Source organism: Diadema antillarum, unplaced genomic scaffold (genome assembly GCF_040938485.1).
Source record: "Diadema antillarum isolate AM-2024a unplaced genomic scaffold, OU_Dant_1.0 seq00001372_RagTag, whole genome shotgun sequence".
NCBI lineage: Eukaryota > Metazoa > Echinodermata > Echinoidea > Diadematoida > Diadematidae > Diadema > Diadema antillarum.
In genome coordinates, this window is record NW_027272133.1 from 102451 (window position 1) to 122156 (window position 19706).

The following is a 19706-nucleotide window of genomic DNA, read 5'->3' on the forward strand; positions in this document are numbered from 1 at the left end:
TCCCTCTCTTGCTCAAACAGCCAAACAAACACACTCTAACAAAGCACACACACACACACTGACGCACACACACACACCTTCATCCTTTACCCCATTCTTTCCGTAGCGTTGCTCTGCGTTCGACCTCCCACAATACGTTTCACTTTGCGCAAAACACAAGATTAGCTAATTCGTGCATCCGTGTAGTTGCTGCTCTAGCCGTCGACCGCTTCAGACCTCACTCTGTCCCCTTGTTCAATTTCATTGATTATTGCTGTTTGTGGGACCTCGGTTAACGCGTGGCCACTGACTTTCCCCTCGATGACAATTCGTGATGGCGACGGTCTCGGAGAGCCAGGGTGTGGTGGCGATGATGACGATGTTTTGGTTAGCACTAACATGGAGAATTCATGGAACTACCACACCTCCTTACGACGTGGGTAAGTTCTTTCTCCATCTCTCTCTCTCTCTCTCCACCCCCTCTCTTTCAACCTCTTATGTACATATTCCTTTTTATCTACCCTGTATGTTCTTCTCACATTTTCTCTTCATAATTTAGAGAAGTCTTATTTTCGGCCTACTTGTTTTGAATCTTCATTTTCTATCATTATAGCCAGATTAATAACTTTGTTGTAAAAATACGGAAAACCCGTCCCCTGTCTAACAATATTCAACGGAAGCTTATAAACAGGTTGTTTCCCCCTTGATATCCAGGTAACGAAATTTCTTGTTTGTGCAACGTGTCAAGCTAACTATACATTTCAGATTGATTTCAACTAACTTGACTTGAAGATGAGCAGATATTAAATTTTGCTCATCTACATTGAATACCAAAGAGGCAAGTGTAGGCATATGTATATGTATATGTATATAATTATGTCTACATCATGTGACCGTGCATCACAAAAACCAACAAAAAGTTGCTCACTGATTTTGTGTGAAGACTCAAAATAGGTGAACTGTTCAACCTAGCCAATCTGGAGTATTTTATATTTTCTGAAAGAGCAATACTTCTAAATTATTGCAAACTTTGGAACGGTAAATTGTGTTTTTAGCAGTTTTTCTCGAACGATTTTTTGAAGAATAGTGTGATTAGATTTGTCTCCGAATTAGAGTCCACTTTCAACTCTAATAACTTTGAAAGAATGGCGCTACTGCTTTGAAAGTTTGTTTAACTCATAAGTAGAATGTGATGATAGAGCATGATCAATATCAGCTTGATTAATTTTATAAATTGCCATGCAGTTTTACATCCTGTTTTTGTTTTCATTCATTACACAGAGTACAGCTCAGTAAGATTAAGCGCTTGAATGGACCCTTTATATACTTCTCTTTTCTCAATACACACTTTCCCAGAATGTGTGCTTTTTTTTAGAACGTTATAGATATAGGTTAGGAGAGTGCATTTGAATTGAGTTACACAACATTTTAAAGCTTAAAATATGCTCTTTTAGAATCTGCTCTTAACTAAAATCCATGTCTCGTGACTTTTTGTTGGTTTTGTGATGTAGGATCACATTACCATGTATACATCATGTGATCAGGATGATTACATTATGTTTGTATGTGTGTGTCTGTGTGTAGGTGTGCATGTGTGTACGTACGGATCTCGGAGTTAAAGATTGATACAGTATACCAAAAATAACGGCATTTCATGAGAATCTAAAGAAAAAACATTTAAGATTGAGGTAAGGTTCAGGTCGAGTCTTTTATATTTAGGCACCGCAGGTATTGAGAACAACCTTAAGTAGCCACAGTAATCAGTGAAAAGAAGAAGAAGAAGAAGAAGAAGAAGAAGAAGAAGAAGAAGAAGAAAGAATTATATCTAAAATCAGAAATTCAAGGAATGCCAAAGTTTCACACGTGTTTTCCAATACTATCTTACTAGAAAGCAGATACATACCCATACAAACAGACAAATCAGCTAAGGTATTGATGTCATAAACTCATATCTTTCTAATTCTTTTTTTTCCGACGGAAATCAATTCAATACCTTCAACGCATTGATCTCTGAAAGCCATCATCACTGGGCTGCAACGCAAGTACACATAAACACACATACCCTCACACACACACACACACACACACACACAAACACACAAATACAAGCCGAGAATTCAAGTTTGTCTTCTGGATTTCATGCTAAAAATGGATAAGAATGTAAAATGCGGCGAAAATTTTTGAGTAATTCAAACGAGTTAAGTTCATTTCATATCATTTTCGTTTCATTTATTCATTTTCGTTTTCAATCAAAGAATATAAATGTACAAACATATCATGTTAAAAAGCCATTTTCAATAAGGTGCAGAAAAAAATGTAGACTTCAGAGAAACGTAATATGACATCCCCACCTTGCCAAATTCAAATTATATGGTTACTTCTGATATTTCTGTTCGGTGAATAGATTGTGTGCCATAAATTGTTACAAATTGTACTGTAATTCATGTTTAATGAATACAGATTGTACTTCTTGTTTTCTTGGTATGATTCTCTTTTATTATTAATATTAGTACTGAAAATGGTAGGGACTTCTAACAACTGGCCGTGAATTTGAAAGAGAAAATTAATGCTCATAGGTTACGTTCTTAAATTGGACAGGTATGACTGAGAGCATTATTAGACGCAGATAGAAATGATTGCCAATATGCACACTTCAAAGTCAATGTATGTAGGGAATGCAATGTGTTCTATTAAGATTTCTTAAAGTTTTATAAAATTCATATCTAATTAGCCAACAATCGTCCAAACGTTTCAATACCAACATTAACATTATGTGATGGAATTTAGTGGGGGATTATGACACAAATATGACCATTTTTTTTCTTAATGTATCCGCCTATGCTTGACTAGCTCGAAATATATCAAAGCCATTGAAACCTTGACCTTTATTATTATAATATGTTAGAATTTAGCAAGGAATTGTTACATAGTATTCAGATATTGTTTCACCTATCCTTGATCTTGTTGACATTGTGTCCTATATCTGAAATGGCTTTTCAAATTCCTAAATCTCGTGTATCCGCAAAGTAAAAGTGAGTGTGAGGGCCAATGGATCGACTAGCAAAAATTAATTACAGAGTGACACTATTCACACTGCAGTTTGAAATTCAAATTATCTCATTCTGCGGCAAAAAAAAAGAAAAAAAAAAACAGACAGGAAAAGAGGGCGGGAGACTGAGATAAATTGAGAACTTTCTTCCTGTACGTAATTAAATTCCTTCATTTTCGATTTATTGGATCGGGTGACAGTCCTCCAAACAATTAACAAATACGAGACTGTTCACGCCATGACCCATTAAACTTTTCACAGCAGTCCGCAGCTTATGAAATATTGATGCCACCTTGTAATTTAGACTCGTTGTGCTAATGGTCAATAACTGAAAAGATTTATTATATATTTTCAGCAATAAATGGTGAATCAATTATTTGCCGTAGAATGGTGCAATTAAACATCTCATTTATCGGACACTATCTATCCAGTAGTCGTTTATCATAATTACAGCGAAATGGTATAGCAGCTTTACTTCCTGTTATTCAGTAGCCAAATGGAAAAAAAAATGAAAATATATGTCACAACAAAAAAGGAGAGAACTAGTAAGTCATTTTTTGAGAGCGTTTATAAAAGTTGAATGCCAGTGAGCCACAAAATATAACATTCTTTGTGAGTCAACACGGCCTGCTTGGTCACGTGATAGCAACGTCAATGCTTGTAGGTGCTACAAGTTTTCAGTCTTTTTTAGCACTGAACACAGAGTTTTAGGTTTGTCATTGCTTATTTTATTTCTTTGCTGATGAATAATACAATTATATCCTTGGCATAACTTTTTTAACAGAATGATTTAGAAATTGCAATGTGTCTTTTAATGATAAAATTAATAACATGATAGTTGTGTGAAAATGCAAGCATCTTATGAATTCTGGAAGCATTATTGCCTATTTGATAAAGGCACCCACTTAACATTGCATATATCAAGTTCAGAAAACAATGTGGAGTACCTATGCATTTTATATGAGTATAGCCACCAACAACTCGAATTCAGTCCGTTTTCAATACAAAGTATAACAAATTTGATGATATATCATAAATCGTATGAATCGTTTCAACGCATGAATACACATTGAAGGGTACGATTGTATAAAGAAAACATATGGGGAGAAAAATATACAACAATGTCAAATTGAATGCAAATTGTGCGATAAGGAACAATCAAAATTGGGTTCAAAGAATATATGGTATATTATAATATGAAATTGGTAATGCAGAAGACCATCTTCATAAGCAGAGCTTGACTAGGAAGATGACTCCGGATAAACTTACAACACAATATGAAACTTGTATCTTAAGAATCTTAAGATACAAATCTATATATCGCCTTTCACGATATTTTGTATAGCAGCGCTGAAGGTGTACGCTGCTTGCAGCTGTGAGGTGTGCGTTGTGCTGTGATATAGATCTGTATTTTCAGTACCTTACACAATGTTGTATATATGCATAGTTGATTGCTTCTTGAACTAAATGGCGGATAGGTTAATGGCATTTAAACGAGCGCCATCATCTCGATATTATGAATCCTATTTCGCTCAAATCGAGTCCATTCGCCTGGTCTTTTTCGCTTTATTCATTAAAGGTATTTTTACCATTGGGAGCAGTGATTTAAAAATGTTCAAGTTATCACATTTGATGCATATGTGTAGACCAATTTTGTTAACTAAACATCCCACCAAATAAAAATTTCGCAAGAAAGCCTAAAACTTCGCGAAAAAGATACATACTTTTCTATAAAAAAAGAGATAATAACTGTATATCGTTTATTCTAGGAACAATTTTATTACAACTATTGTTAACATTTTGTATATTCAACAATACGTAAGATTGATTATACTGATAAATTTTTTCATTAGTTGTTCCTATCCCTAGCTCACGTCATTATAGAACTACTTGAAAGCACTAAAGCTGGGTTTTTGTTTCATCCGCAAATGGTACATAATTCCTTTAAATGAAAATGACTAATAGGAGGCAAGATTCACCAATTGTTCTACAGCCCAACTTTCCACACGCAAGTTTGGGAGGTGTCGGAGGTAGGGCAGGGGTGTTGCGCCTTCAGTGCAACTAAAATGGAATGGTAGAGAAAGAAAAAGAAGATTAAAAAGAATAACAAGGATACAAACATTCAAACACAGACCTGCTAGTAAAATATAAGAAAAAAACCCCAATAAGTTTGAGAATGGAAAAAAAAACCCAGTGAGGTATAGAACGAAGAAAGGACCTTATTTCTCCTTCAGAACCTTGTTTCTCCTTCAGAGTATTAGATAATCATTTCTTTCTATTGGGTTAAAATCCTTATTTTAGTGCGCTATGTCCTCATTTCTTTAGGTAAAAGCTTATTTGTTTTTTTCATGTTGATTGTTTATTTTTAATTGCTGATGTCCTTCAAAACACCACCATTCAGCTATACCATCATCAGTAAATTCCTTTTCATTTCTTTAAGGTAAAATGGTATTTTCCCTGTAAGTTTTCTTATTATAGTCATCTCTTTTTTTTTCATAGCTTCGAGGTTTTTCCCTCTGTTTGTGAATTTGGAAATTAACTGTATAGGAGATACTGTTCATCGATTGTATTGAATCCTACATTCTTTTTCTGAATTAGAATATGACGCCATATTGGATTAATGACTACAGTATTTTGAACCATCTTTCTTCGGTCTCTGCACCGCACGTGTCTTCAAGTTTCTCTTTCTTGTTAATTTGTGCATGTCAACACAAATATCTCTAGCTAACAAAACCACAAACTGATGTAATAGTATAGATATTGAGACATCGCTGCGTGAGGAATGAAGGTTTTGTCTGTTGTTCTGTTTTCTGTGTCTGTTTTGTTTTGCGCTTTCGAGGTTGAAGGACATAAATATATAATGACTACAAGTAACGGGAAACCCACATTACTGTTTCTTTGTTGACAGGGGATTCATTATCTCTTTTTGTTGTTTCAGGTTTGTCAAATGAAACAGTTAGTGTGTTATGCTGAGAGATACTATTTTGATTAGATTTCAGAATCGCAAATTATGATCACACAGAGTCTTTCTTCGTTTCACTCCTATCTCTGCACGGCTCTTAAAGGGAAAGTCACACGTCTTGATATTACATGTTGCTTTGTATGAAAGCAGAAAAGTCAGCAAAAGTAGATCAGTGAAATTTTTGGGGAAAATCAGACACACAAATGTTAATCATTTCTGAACCGACAAAGTTCAGAGATTATACAGAAAGTAGCGACTATCTGTATGACGTAGGAGTTGATTAGGTCTACATTAGGTCTCTATGGTACACAAAAATATCACTATAATAATTATCATTTTTCTCTCAAATACTCTAACATAGACAGAACTTGTCTGCTGAGTAGGACATGCAAACAAGTGTTCTCTTTTTGTATATCGAACATATTGCAAGATTTTCTTGAGGAAAATGGCAATTTGTAACTACATGTTTGTGTATACAAACGGAATATAGAGCTGCTCAACATCTACCTCACACTGAGTTGCTAATCAGTCATGCTCTCTAAACCATAACAAGTCATAACCTTCAGTGTGTCACTGATCTAATTTTCTGATTTTTCTCTTTTCATACAAAACACATCATAATAATCAGGACAAAATTCCCTGTTTGCGATGCGGATAGAGTATAGTAAACTGTTGTTTCACGCATTCGTAGTCATATGGCGCAGATAAGTGAGTTCAGTATTTGGAATAAGCCCGCTAAATATTTTGTATTTGAGATAGGTATTTCACACTAACCGTTTATGTTTACTAACCCTTACACTTTTGCTCTCGAAGTTCAATGAGCGATAGGCATTTTGGTCTGTAAGGGTGCTGGATTGCATGCTCGCCGTGATCTGCAAATGAATTGCGCCAATCCTCCGACGAAGAGAAAGTCACGTAGCAATTCTGCATTTATACATCCTGCGAATCCTTAATCCATTTGATAATCATGAATATTCCTAGGAGATTGCCTCAATCATGAATATTCCAGGAAGATTACCTCATGCAACACAATAAGAGAGGATTGTCATTATTAATTTTCCAAAATTGCTTGATTTTCGTGTGTTTCATAAGCAGGAAATCCCGTTCTTCATTGGCAAATCATTTCACTTATTATTATACACCCTTTGCTTTCATGTATACATACGGTAAAACAAGCAAGTACTAAGAAGATTTATGTATAGTATATTGATAGGGTACAAAAAATGACCATTCATTGCAAGCTACCAACTCGAGTATTCGTTTCACTATAAAATCTTGAACTTTTGAAGTTATCGAATATACTATATTGATCGGAAAATATCGAAGGCCAGACTTATTGGCCCTTTCTCCTCTATAACCCTCTCAGATCTTAATAATGGATAAGAAACCAGTCGTTATCAATGATCTTTATCCCTATGATTTTTTTCCCAGCTAGAATACTGATTAAAAGGGGAAAATTACAAAGCACGACCACCAACACGTCCAGCAAACACCCAAAGGTGGATAGAACAGCGCCACCACATGGACCCACCCCCTGGTTTGTCATAATACGTCACCAGCTATAGCTAAGAAATGATAACTCTGAATGGCGATAACCCCGGTTTCGTTAACTTGATGTGTGATGCAATATGTTTCCTTTGTAGACAGATTTTAATCACGAAAGCATCGATCATGTAAAAGAAAGCCTTGGATATTTCGATAGATGTGTAAATGAATGCTAGCCAGTCACTCAAGTGGTACATGCCCGTGTAGAATTACGAAAGCAATTACCAGTGATTACCGGGTTGAGCAGCATTAATTGCGGATCAAATGAGCTGAACAAACAAACAAACAAGCAAACAAACAAACAAACAAAAAACAAACAAACGGAAAATAACTTTTAACAGTTGGGGTATTCAAGTTTAGGTATGTTATATACTACATAATCATATAGTCAGAACAATGAATATAACAGCTACACACAGGTTAGACCTACATGGAGTGTATCATCTTATTACGAAATAATATTTCAGACCTGCGTGAAAGTGTGTTAATCTCTAATAAACGGACATGCGTGCAAAGCCTGGACCAAATTTATGATAAATATGATTACGTGAAAGTGTATGCCTTTTCTGTTCTTTTCATACAATAAGATAAGAAAGTGTTTGTTAGATAAGAAAGTGTTTGAATAGAAAATAATGAGACTTGTATGTCTGGTCAAATACGTGAAAGTGTATTACTTTCTAATCGGACAGACGATTTGTCTTGACATGCGAAACTATAAACGAGAATTAAAAAAAAAATGTTTCAAAGTTTGACAGTTGATTTCCATTTTCTCATGCTGTCGCCAACGAAACGATAAAATACAATGGACGGCTTTGCAAAGCTTCATCGGAAAAAACCCGAATACTTGATTGAAAGAGCGAGTATTGTATTTTGTTTTCTTGTGTGTGTGTAGACACATGTGCTGTTGAGCTGCTTGTGCTCCTGTGTAGTACGTTTGTCCAGTTTTTTTTTTTGTGTGTATGTTATCCGTATGGATTTGACTTCTCATCGCTGGGAAAGAATGACAAAGTACCAGGTGACACCAAAAAATTTCCCAGTTTTGATGCTTAATAGCTCGAAAACTATATAATATCACATAAAACTGTCTTTGATATGAGTAATAGCTGAATAGTGTTCAATCTATTTGAAGGTGATTTGAATATGAAAACCTGGATCAGTTTCACGAAGTCCATGATTAACTTCAAAGTTAGGTTCCAGATTTTATTTTGATCAAATTTTAACCCACTGTAGAAAACCTGAATTGTACATTAGGAACTAATGATGTGTATGTGAGTGTGTACTTACAATGACCCTGAACAATGGTCCTGGATACCACCTGTTCAGAGCTCTGCTCCAAGGCACATGAATGCTTTATTAAGTATTCATGATGGATTGCCTGGGCACTGCTAATCTGAACTCCTAGCAAAAGATGAAATGCATGCACATTAAAAAAAAATAAGCACATGTTTCCACGTGCTTGCATACACCACATTTCAGAATGAATAAAAACTAGCTGTGATAGTGGAATTTCTCATGAATAAATAATGGGGCATTCAAATTTTGGTCATTGTCTAGGACCATTGTCTGGATGTCAACTACACACTCCCATACACACCAACTGACTTCTGTGCAAAGTTAAAGTTTTGTACAGAGGGTTGAATATAGAGCAAAATCTGAAACCTAACTGAAAAACGAATGTTTAATTTAATGAAACTGAATTATACTGTCATTTTGAAAATGCCTACAACAAAATTGTACACTATTCAGCTATTGCTCATATCAATGTCAGTGTTACATCTGATATATAGTTTGTGAAATATTAAGGATCAAAAGTGGGAAATGTTTTTTGTAACAAATAATATTATGTGTGGATGTGCCAGTTATATAGATTATCGTGTGTGGATACATGGTCATATCTATGTTCAATTAAATCATCTCTATTAATTTCCTTTATTTCGATTTTTTTTTTAGCACTCATCCATATATCCTATGTTGAACATGGAATTTGTAAAGGAAACTTAACAAACGAAGTGGATGAGATGAAACCAGTTTCTTCTATGTTTGCTTTGCAGTATGGAGTAGCCAAAGAGGTTACAGACAGTAGGTAGTGACTATGTAACCTCTTTCGGGTTAACATAGACAAATATATTTTTCTCAGGCTTTGTTCCCATCCACACTTAACGCACTGCTCCAGCGATCCATTCATACCTTACAATTAAACACCAGATAGCATTTGTTGAATTGAATAATCTGCACAAGATCAGAAAAAAAAAACAGCTGGAAGTTGACAAGTTAAAGAGAAACGTTGACTGTAATTCGATAAAATATATTGCTGAAGATTACTCGGATCTGATATCAATACAAGGGCCTAGAGACTTTTGATACTTATACAATCAATTAGAATATGACGATAATGGGGCTCAAGTGAAAAAAGAGGTGTTGTTCAGGGCTGGCGGAGCGTTTTCAAAAGTGTGGGGGCCCACTTCCGGGTTTCATGAGCTAACAAGCAAAAAAGAAGAAAAAAGAAAAAAAAAAGGTCCTCAGCTCATCTCTCCTCTTCCATTTCCGGGTCTCTCCAGCTGACAAGCCAAAAAAAAAAAAAAAAAAAAAAAAAAAAAAGGTCTTCAGTGGAAAAACGTAACTTATTCCGCTCACACTTCAAGATCTCTATCTATTTCTATTTAGTGCCTCTTACGTACTTCCGGGTTTTAAAAAAGTGTGGGGCCCGAGTTCCATGTTGTTGTTTTTTAATGTAGCTTAAGAAGCACTAAGAATAAATGATAAAGATTATAATGAACGGAAACAACAACAAACCATAAAGTGCGTTTTGGGCACTTGATAAATTTGTATGGGTTCTGAAAACCTCTTGCTAGGGTCTGAAATTCATAGGGTACTGGCCAGATGCAGTTCAATATCATGACCCTGTCAATACTAAAACCCCATGATTTCATTTTTGTTATCAATGTCATCATTGCACTGTCATGATAGGTATGCTATATACGAACTTTACCAATGCTCAAACCATCAGTTTCATATTATCATCACAGTTATTGTTAGTATTTCCTTTTGTTTGATGGGAATAAAGCATAATTGAATTGAATTGAATTGAATTGAATTGAATTAAATTGGATTGAATTGAATTGATATTATCGCAATCATTCCTTTACTCTTTTTAATATCATCATCTAGTGCTAGATCCCAGCGGGTGCCCGGTAAACTGGACATTGGTGGAGGACACGTGTCTCTTTGCCATATCCGTAGCAGGAACCTGGGATTGCGCTCGTCAAGCGTGCTTCGACGTAGGAGGCGTTCTTTTTATGCCGAAATCAGCCGCATTCATCAACTATGCTAATGGTACCGATTCTAATGATTTTAAAGACTAATCGAGCACCAGTTATTCATAGATTTCGCATGCTGGCATGATAGATGAGGTCGAAAAAAGTAAAAGATTCGTCTATTGAAATTGATCCAATTAAGAAACAGAAAAACGTTAATATCAGTACAACAACGTTTGCAAATTAGATGATGAGTTGATGTGCTATCGTCTTCTCTTGACCTCAACACAGATCTTCTTCATGACAGAATTAAAAAAAAAATATTCCCTCGACATCGAATTTTGTTGTGGTGCAATAATCTGGCACGGAGGACTATGATGCATGAAAAGGTATTACAATGTACCTATAAACACGTTGTTTTTATAACAGCTTGCACTCAAACTAATGAGAGGGTTCTGAGTTTGTTATACGTCATCACTTTAACATCACCTACATTTCAATATTTCTGAACAATTTACAATATCATTAACATATACTAAAAATAACAGTGGCCCCAGCACAGAGCCCTGAGGTACACCGATGTTTACCTCTCCTTGCATGGATTCGACACCATCAACCACCACATATTGTTTTCTATTTAACAAGTAATTAGAAAACCATTGTAGGGGTAAACCATTATTCCATTATGAACATAGCTTTGTTAAAAGGATATGGTGGCTGATGGTGTCGAAAGCTTTTGAGAGATCCATGAACACTCCACAACAAATATTACCTGTATCAATTTCTTGTGAAATATTATCAGTAAAATACATCATATTCAATGAGGTGGATTGATTTTTCCGAAAACCAAACTGTTCAGGAATTAAAATATTCTCCTTGGTAAGATAATCATAACGCCTATCATACATAAGTCTTTCAAGTAGTTTAGCAAAAATCGAAAGGAGAGCAACAGGTCTATAATTTTCAGTATTCTGTGGATTATCTTTTTTAAACAAAGGAACTATTTTGGCAATTTTAAATTCATTTGGCACAACACCAGTGCTCAATGACATATTAAAAATATTACATAATGGATCAGCAATATACTGAATACAATCTTTAATTACTCGAGGAGATATATCATCTGGCCCACTGGCTTTTGATGTCTGAATTAAAGAAGATATTTTTATAATTTCATGAGGAGATGATGGTTTTACAAAAAAAGATTGAACATTTTGACATGACATAAACTCTTGAAATGAGTGAGATGGGGTAGAAATCGACTTTGACAGTCTTTCGCCAATATCGATAAAATAAGAATTAAATTGATTTGCTATATCCTGTTTTGAAGAAAACCTTGAATTTTCGAAGCACATACTTTTGGGCATAACATTGAGTTTTTTTCTACCTAAGATTTCATTAATTTGTCTCCATGTTTGTTTTTTTTTAGATCACCCTGCGTTGACAAAAACATTTCATTGTAATACTACTATTTTGAACAACGAATAATATTTGTGAGTTTGTTTTTATACTTCTTATAACAAAATATATGTTTAGCATCAGGATAAATAAGACTTGCCTTATATAATCTATTCTTAAGTTTTATGGATTTGAGTATGCCTTGAGTAATCCAAGGTTTCCTGCATTTGTTTTTCTTTTCACGAATAATCTTTAAAGGAAAACATTTACAATATATTGTATGAAATCTTTCAATAAACTTACTATAACTATCATTTACATCTGAACACTCATTAACAAAACACCACCGCACTTTAATTTATTCTTAAACAACACATTTTCGTCATTAGTCATTCTTTTCTTCACACATTTTTTCTTTACTGATTTATAATTACATTGTCCACCTTTCAATATGACATATATTGGAAAGTCATCAGAAAAATCATCATATGTAATTCCATTAGAAATATTCTTATTGATAGTCTTAGTATAAATTTTGTCAATTAAGGAAGCTCTGGTTGATGAAATACGAGTTGGTTTTGATATCAAAGGAAACACATTGAAAGAAAACAACATATCCAAAAAGTTGTTTGTTTTACTATGACTTCCATGATTAAATGAATCAATATAAAATTCGCCCATCAAATAAAATTCCTTCTTTTCACTTTTCAATTTTTCTGCAATATCATTTAATTTAGAAGTGAAATCCACAATATCGGTTGGAGGACGATAAATACATGCTACAATAAAGGACTTATTATTTTGAGTAAGTTCAGTAAAAAGCATTTCATAATTGTCTGTAACACATGACAAATCATTTCGTATAACATATTGATATTCATCTTTTACACACAAAGCAACTCCACCATCAACTTAATCTGGAGGTCTACATATAGAAACAAAAGAATAATTATCGATATCATACATATTATAGTTTGTTTTTGAAGAAAACCTGGTTTCAGATACTGCCATAATGCTAAAAGTGAAGTCTAGTGTAGCAAGAAGGGTATTAAATCGATCAAAGTTTTTTATGCAGACTTCTTGCATTGATATGATAAAAAGACAGGTCAGAGTTAATAATATTTATGTGCATGCTTGGCATGAAAGTCCTCACTGAAAATATACTTACAATCAACATCAGGAAAATTGGAAATAATTTAAAGGTTTGTTTTCTCAGAATTTCATGACTAACCCGTATGTTGTATTTTATAAATTATGGCTTTGTTGTTGTTGTTGTTGTTGATGATGTTGTTGTTGACGATGATGTTGTTGTTGTTGCTGCTGCTGCGAATCTCACTATGGACTGTTTTAACTGAGGAACTTTAATTGTATCTTAGATCCTCTTCCCATATTACATCAAACCCTTTGCACGGGCAGCACATTCAGTTGTTCCCTATAATGCACCAGTTAATATGTCAGAATGTATCCATGCAGGGTTGGCTGCCACTGTCCCTGCTTCTTCGTTCTGGATTGGATGTTTTGATGACGATGGCGACGCTTCCTTTGAATGCCCTAACCACGAAGGAATATTTTGGAATTCAGAAGCGGATTTCAACGGCTATTGGGGTAGGCCTAAGTATAGCTATTTCGTTTCATAACAAAATTATTTTTTCACATTCCCCTTGAAAGGATCCCCCTTGATCCCTCCAAAGATTATCAAAACGCCTTCGTATGTGGACAGGTTGCCAATGATGGAATAAAGTCCATTAGACATTTTTGTTTTCGGCTACGTTAATTTCTTCCCCATCATACACATACGCACAACCAGTGATTTTTTTATGATCCCCTCAAGTACAAGAGTTCACTGTTCACATGCCTCATGTTATAGATCAATGAGTGTACATTGGAGTTTATGCACATGACTGATGGACTTGTAATATTTGAGGTTACGTAAGTAAGTTGTTTTCAGTTAACTCGTACATATTTGACTTTCCTCCATAAATGGTTTTATCGAGTTCATTTGAAATACATATATGTATGTATATGTATATATATATATGTATATATATATGTATATATATTGTAGTTGTTCCGCGTATTGGCAGTACTAGAAATAGCAATAATAAAGTCACAACAGAGGAATGCAGGGAATGCATTAATAGCCAATCTTGATTTAATGAATAATCCGAATTTTCGAGGAACCTTCCTCTTCTTCAGGGATGACAGTGCGAATATTCACAATGATTATTAAGAGTGAGGTGTTACTACCCTGCTAGCGCCTGCTAGGTAGTAACACCTCACTCTTAATAATCATTGTGAATATTCGCACTGTCATCCTTGAAGCAGAGGAAGGTTCCTCGAAAATTCGGATTATTCATTAAATCAAGATTGGCTATTAATGTATTCCCTGCATTCCTCTGTTGTGACTTTATTATTGCTATATGTATATATATATATATATATATATATATATATATATATATTTATATACATATAATTGTATTTACATGGGATAATATTTTAATGGGCTAAGCGCCATGATTTCAAAACTTTAAAGTTAGCCATCATCAGATAATGCAAAATAAAACCTTTTCAGTGATGCCTCCTTCAATACATAACAAGGAGTGTTCTTGAAGTTATGGCAAAGATATCCTGTATTCTATCCTTATCATTTCTGTGTTTTTAGCAGCTTTAATGGCACATATTTCACCTAACATGAATGGAGTTAATTCGTTTTGCGATCAAGCTCTTCATATTTGTATATATAACAACCAGCAAAAAAAGAAGAAAGTAAACACTTTTTAAACTTCATTTTTTATATAAGACTTTAATAATAATCAATAATTAGTCATTTATCAAATCAAATGTGATTCATTTGTCTTTCACTTGAGGTATAGCTGAACTCAGAATCAAAATAAACGCATGAGTGAACACAGTCCTTTAATGTTCCATCGTACAAAACAAAAACGTTGCAGAATTGCAACTTGTCAATCTGTGCAGTGCATCGACGGCACATGCTGGATATCACTCAGTGTGCTCTCTCGTGTAGAAGGTTTCTCCATCTTTCCATGCAGTCGGTACAAAGACAGGTCCCAAAAGGTGTTAAAGCCGAATGCACCCATGTATGGGCCCTCAGTAGGGTTCATTTCTGGCGAGTAGCTGGTCAGGGGTCACTTAACATTAATTATTTACAATTGGCAAATCGGGCGCATGCTTTATCTACAGTGGTGCTCGGATGCCTCTCAAGGAATTGCACAGGTGGAGTACCCAACAAATCTCCACAATAGTGTTCCCTGGCAGTGCAGTGAACATGCTACACCACTGAGGAATGCTCCGGATACTGCCGCTACATTTTATTCAGCCTGCGATTTCAGAACATTTTTAAAGTTTAGACATTCAATCATCCTTTTGGCTACTCAGATCCATTTCGAATCTGGACTAGCTCAGTAGTTTCCCATTTGTGGGAAAGAGAGACAGATCAAAATCTTAATCGTGCGGTTTCACCTATTTTGTCTCTCATTCAAAGACAAAGTCATTGTGTAAGTTTGCTCTTTTGTTTCCTTTGAAGTGATTGAGGAAGGGTTTGTGCAAATCAGTGCCACATTGTCCATTTTGTAAATGTTTACTTGTGTACCTTTAAAGTGAAAACTGTATGTGATCACGGGGGGCGTAAAATCCATCCGTAAGTTAGCCTACCATTGTGAAAAAAAAATCTTCTAGAAATTTGATATGTATTTCGTTCCATTCTCTTACAGTCTCCTATAACCAAAAATGAACTTGAAAAAATGTTTACAAAAGTGTAATCTCTCTCTCTCTCTCTCGCTCTCTCTGTTTAATTTGCTTGTTTGTTCTTTTTTTGTAAGTGTAGATTGGGGCACGAACGAACCAGATGAATACACATTTAGCCCAGACAAGAGCTGTGCGCTTATTGGCAGTGCTAAGATGCTGGACTTAACATGTGAATACCCGAACACCGTGTACCCACTATGTGAGAGGCAACGCAGCGTCGCACCTGCCATTGGTGCGTATTTGATTCACCTGCTAATTTCCCACTTTTTCGTTAGAGAGGTTTCAGCCTTCCACCTCATTCCATCGGATTGTGGAGCTGTTGGGGATCACTCCACCGGTACTCGGCAAAATACTAGACCTTCTTGAACTTAGCGTGACAAGACTTTTGACATGCGAATAAAGTGTGCCAGATGATCAGATTAAAATTTGCGTACTATATAAATTTATAAAAGACGACAATTATTTCAATTCAATTCAATTCACATTTTATTTCATTTTTCGTGAAGAACATGAACATTTCACTTTCTTTGGTAACGGAGAATAAGGTTGCATAATCAAAAACAAAGTGAATTGAGAAAAATATAATTGTGGAACCTTGGAGTAGCAATACATTGTCATGAAAACTGACTGACTGAAGTGATAAAGACGATAACGATACGTAAAACATCGAAAAATGGAGGGATCCGCTAAAAATTTCCATGCCATAAATTGTCTCCTGTGTAATACATGTTACATGTTGCTTTGATGCGACAACTCTTGCACGGGAGTACCGGTACATTCATTGATATAAATGAACAAATAAATAAATGAATAAATAGATAAATAAATAAATGAATATATATATACATATATATATATATATATATATATATATATATTATAGATATTAGGGTTTGACTGTATTTCTTTCCTCTTGTGGCCCGAAATAAGTGAAAAAGCGCTAAACAACAGGAAAATAGCAATCTATTGTGAATCCTACTTGCCCTATCTGGCCACCACAAGATAATATTATGCATTTCGAAAATTTGATGGCCCGACATCAATTTAAGTGGCACCGCATTACTGTCAATGTCGAACCCTGACTTGCCTGACGTAAATATGTAAAGCAGTTTTATCACCTTCCAACTAGGGTATGCAGGTAATATGAGACTATTAAGCTCATTTGCATAATTGGCATGAAGATGCATACAGAGAAACCCATCAAACTTTGTTTTTGGGAATTAGCAACTATTCATCCTTCCTTTGATATAACATTTGCACTAATCAAATATTTTTATTGACAGTTAATATGCAAATTATGACATCATTGCAGAAGTCTCATATTGCCTGCATGTGCAGGTAATATGAGACTGTGCGTGGTAGACATTGTGTCAATGTTAAAATGTCAATCTCATGTCTTAAATTCATGGGTTTTTTTCTATTGGTGTTGTTCGACTATCTAATTTTAATAGATATCATATGAATATTATCTAAAACTGAGACAAATAACACAATTTTAAGCCAAAAATTGATTTCAAGCATGAAACGCCATTTTCTGTGTGTTTGTACACAAATCTAAGAAATTCTCAAATTTTACGCCGACATGAGATTTTATTACCGATATGAGATTATTATGTAAAGTTCTTCCGAACACAGCACTTCTGTCCAGATTTTTACAAAATAGGTATCAAATGTTGCACAAAGTTCAAAAGAAAAAAATAATAATCCTGATAGGCCTAGCTCAGTTGCAAAAAAAAAAAAATAATGAAGAAATAATAAAATCCGCGGAAATATCACACAAAACGTTGAGATCCCAGTCTTTTATGGTTAAAACTATGAAAATTGTGAATTCAAATGTTTGAAATAATCGTGTACAGTATCTAACAAATATAAAATGACCCTTAAACTGAATATTATAGCACACCAAATCAATTGTGGCATTAGATTGGAAGCACCCTATTTAAAGTACACAAATATTAATTTACATACATGAACAAACAGCTGTGCATTGTACTTTGTGATACATTTTTTTATACACTTTGAATATAAAAAACTGTTAGGAAAGAAAATGAGGTATTTTGATGTTGGCTTCTAGTTTTAATGGGGCATTTTGATGTTGGCTTCTAGTTAATGAGGCAAGTCACTTGAAATCAGAGATGTTAATAGAACCTGTCCGCCATATTGTCTCATATTACCTGCAGCTTGTTGCAGCACAGTTGGTATCCTTTGAAGCCATATAACACGTATTTAGTACATCGCATGGACCAATACACACTTTCTTTGGTTAAACCATTCAATAAGCTCACGTAAAATGCAAAGAATTGAGTTCACACACAATTACTTTACTTACACCAGAGTAATTGGTGAAATGTCAAATTTTGTATCAAGGCTAAAAAATGGTGTAATTTTCACATATCTTGTCAGTATTTGGTGATATTCTCAGCAAACTTTCAGTCAGGGAACAGGAGAAACATCAAGAAGTAAGCACAGTGATAATATCAAACTATAGATGGCGTTATATGCATTTAGGAAGTGGTTCAGGTGGAGTAATAAGGGTTTTTAAGTCACATGTGCCATATTACATGCAGTCTTATATTACCTGCATGTACCCTATCTTTCGGTTTACATAATTATGTTACAATTGCCTTCTTTTCAACTTCTTTTCCCACTCAATCTGTTCATTTTCATCGAACCTGCAGCCCGCTTTCGAAGTAGACAATTCCGCAGCAGCGGTGGCTGCTTGCCTGCCGCTTACATGAAGTCGGCGGCCCCTACGGGGACATTGAATGGTTGTGCTTCGCTCTGCATGGCGGATGATGAATGCGCCTCCTTCAATTTATACAAAGACAAACGGGACAGAAACTGTCAGTTAAATCTGGTCACTGTGAACTCCGTGCCTGAAAGCGAGATCAATTTCAACCTCGCTTGTCTCTACTTTGACTGATATATCATCACTATACTATGCCATGTTCTTTCTCTTGAGTAATAACAATACTCAGTCGATGTCAGAAATCAATCTTGGTGGTTCAACTCCTGTTCAAACAAGTTGATCTATGCGATCCTGCAAATTTGAGATATCGTTTGCATTTTACATTTGCTTTAATCAAGTCTAGTGGTTACTGGCAGTGAACCAAATGATATATTCCACTTCATCTAGAAGACAAGATATATTTCTTTTGTTTGTTTGCATATTTTTCAATTTTGTCAATAATTTCACCAGATATGACGATGTAACACGAGCGTAATTGAAGTAATGATGTGTTATCCATGCAAGTTGTTGGCTGAATGTGTGTTTACATTTGTTGGTCCTGGAAAGAAATCGTATGAATTTCACCGATATAATCACAGTTGTATCTTCCAGTGAAAATAAGGAAAAAGCATCAATACCTTTCTTTATCATGACAGCAATTCAATATAAATGCCCTAATTCAACAAGCTTACATGGCATGAGAAGACAACCAGTTGTACTGTAGTACCGTCAAAAATCTGTCGACGCGTAATACGAAGAAGTTACTTCCTACGATATTCACACTCTGTGATAATGACAGTAGTAATGATAAAAGATCGAATAATAATATTACTGCTGTAATAGTATATCCTTAATTGTATCATAACCATTATGATGATTTTGATAAAGATATTAACGATCTATGTTTGTAACGCGCTATGATCATTTTGTGTAAGGGTTTCTCATTTCCATGGCGTTTTTATTATTATTTCTTTTTTTATAGATCTCCACGGCTTTCTTCGTCTATGATATACTTAAAGTACA

The 19706-nt window shown here is 34.8% G+C and overlaps 1 protein-coding gene across 1 annotated transcript; it reads left to right on the forward strand.

The window, feature by feature from the left end:
• Positions 1-211: 211 nt before the first annotated feature.
• Positions 212-19032, forward strand: LOC139708765 (uncharacterized). The gene is made up of 5 exons (XM_071620711.1): positions 212-419; positions 10704-10868; positions 13661-13792; positions 16035-16187; positions 18634-19032. The coding sequence occupies exons 1-5, from the start codon at positions 314-316 to the stop codon at positions 18876-18878; spliced, it is 801 nt and encodes a 266-aa protein (XP_071476812.1). The 5' UTR covers positions 212-313; the 3' UTR covers positions 18879-19032.
• The last annotated feature ends 674 nt before the right edge of the window (positions 19033-19706 follow it).

Excerpts from the sequence above, each read along its gene's own strand:
- LOC139708765 (XM_071620711.1), top strand. The coding sequence starts at position 314 with ATGGCGACGGTCTCGGAGAGCCAGGGTGTGGTGGCGATGATGACGATG. Across the intron at positions 420-10,703 it reads CACACCTCCTTACGACGTGG|TGCTAGATCCCAGCGGGTGC; the intron begins GTAAGTTCTTTC and ends ATCATCATCTAG. Across the intron at positions 10,869-13,660 it reads ATTCATCAACTATGCTAATG|GGTTGGCTGCCACTGTCCCT; the intron begins GTACCGATTCTA and ends GTATCCATGCAG.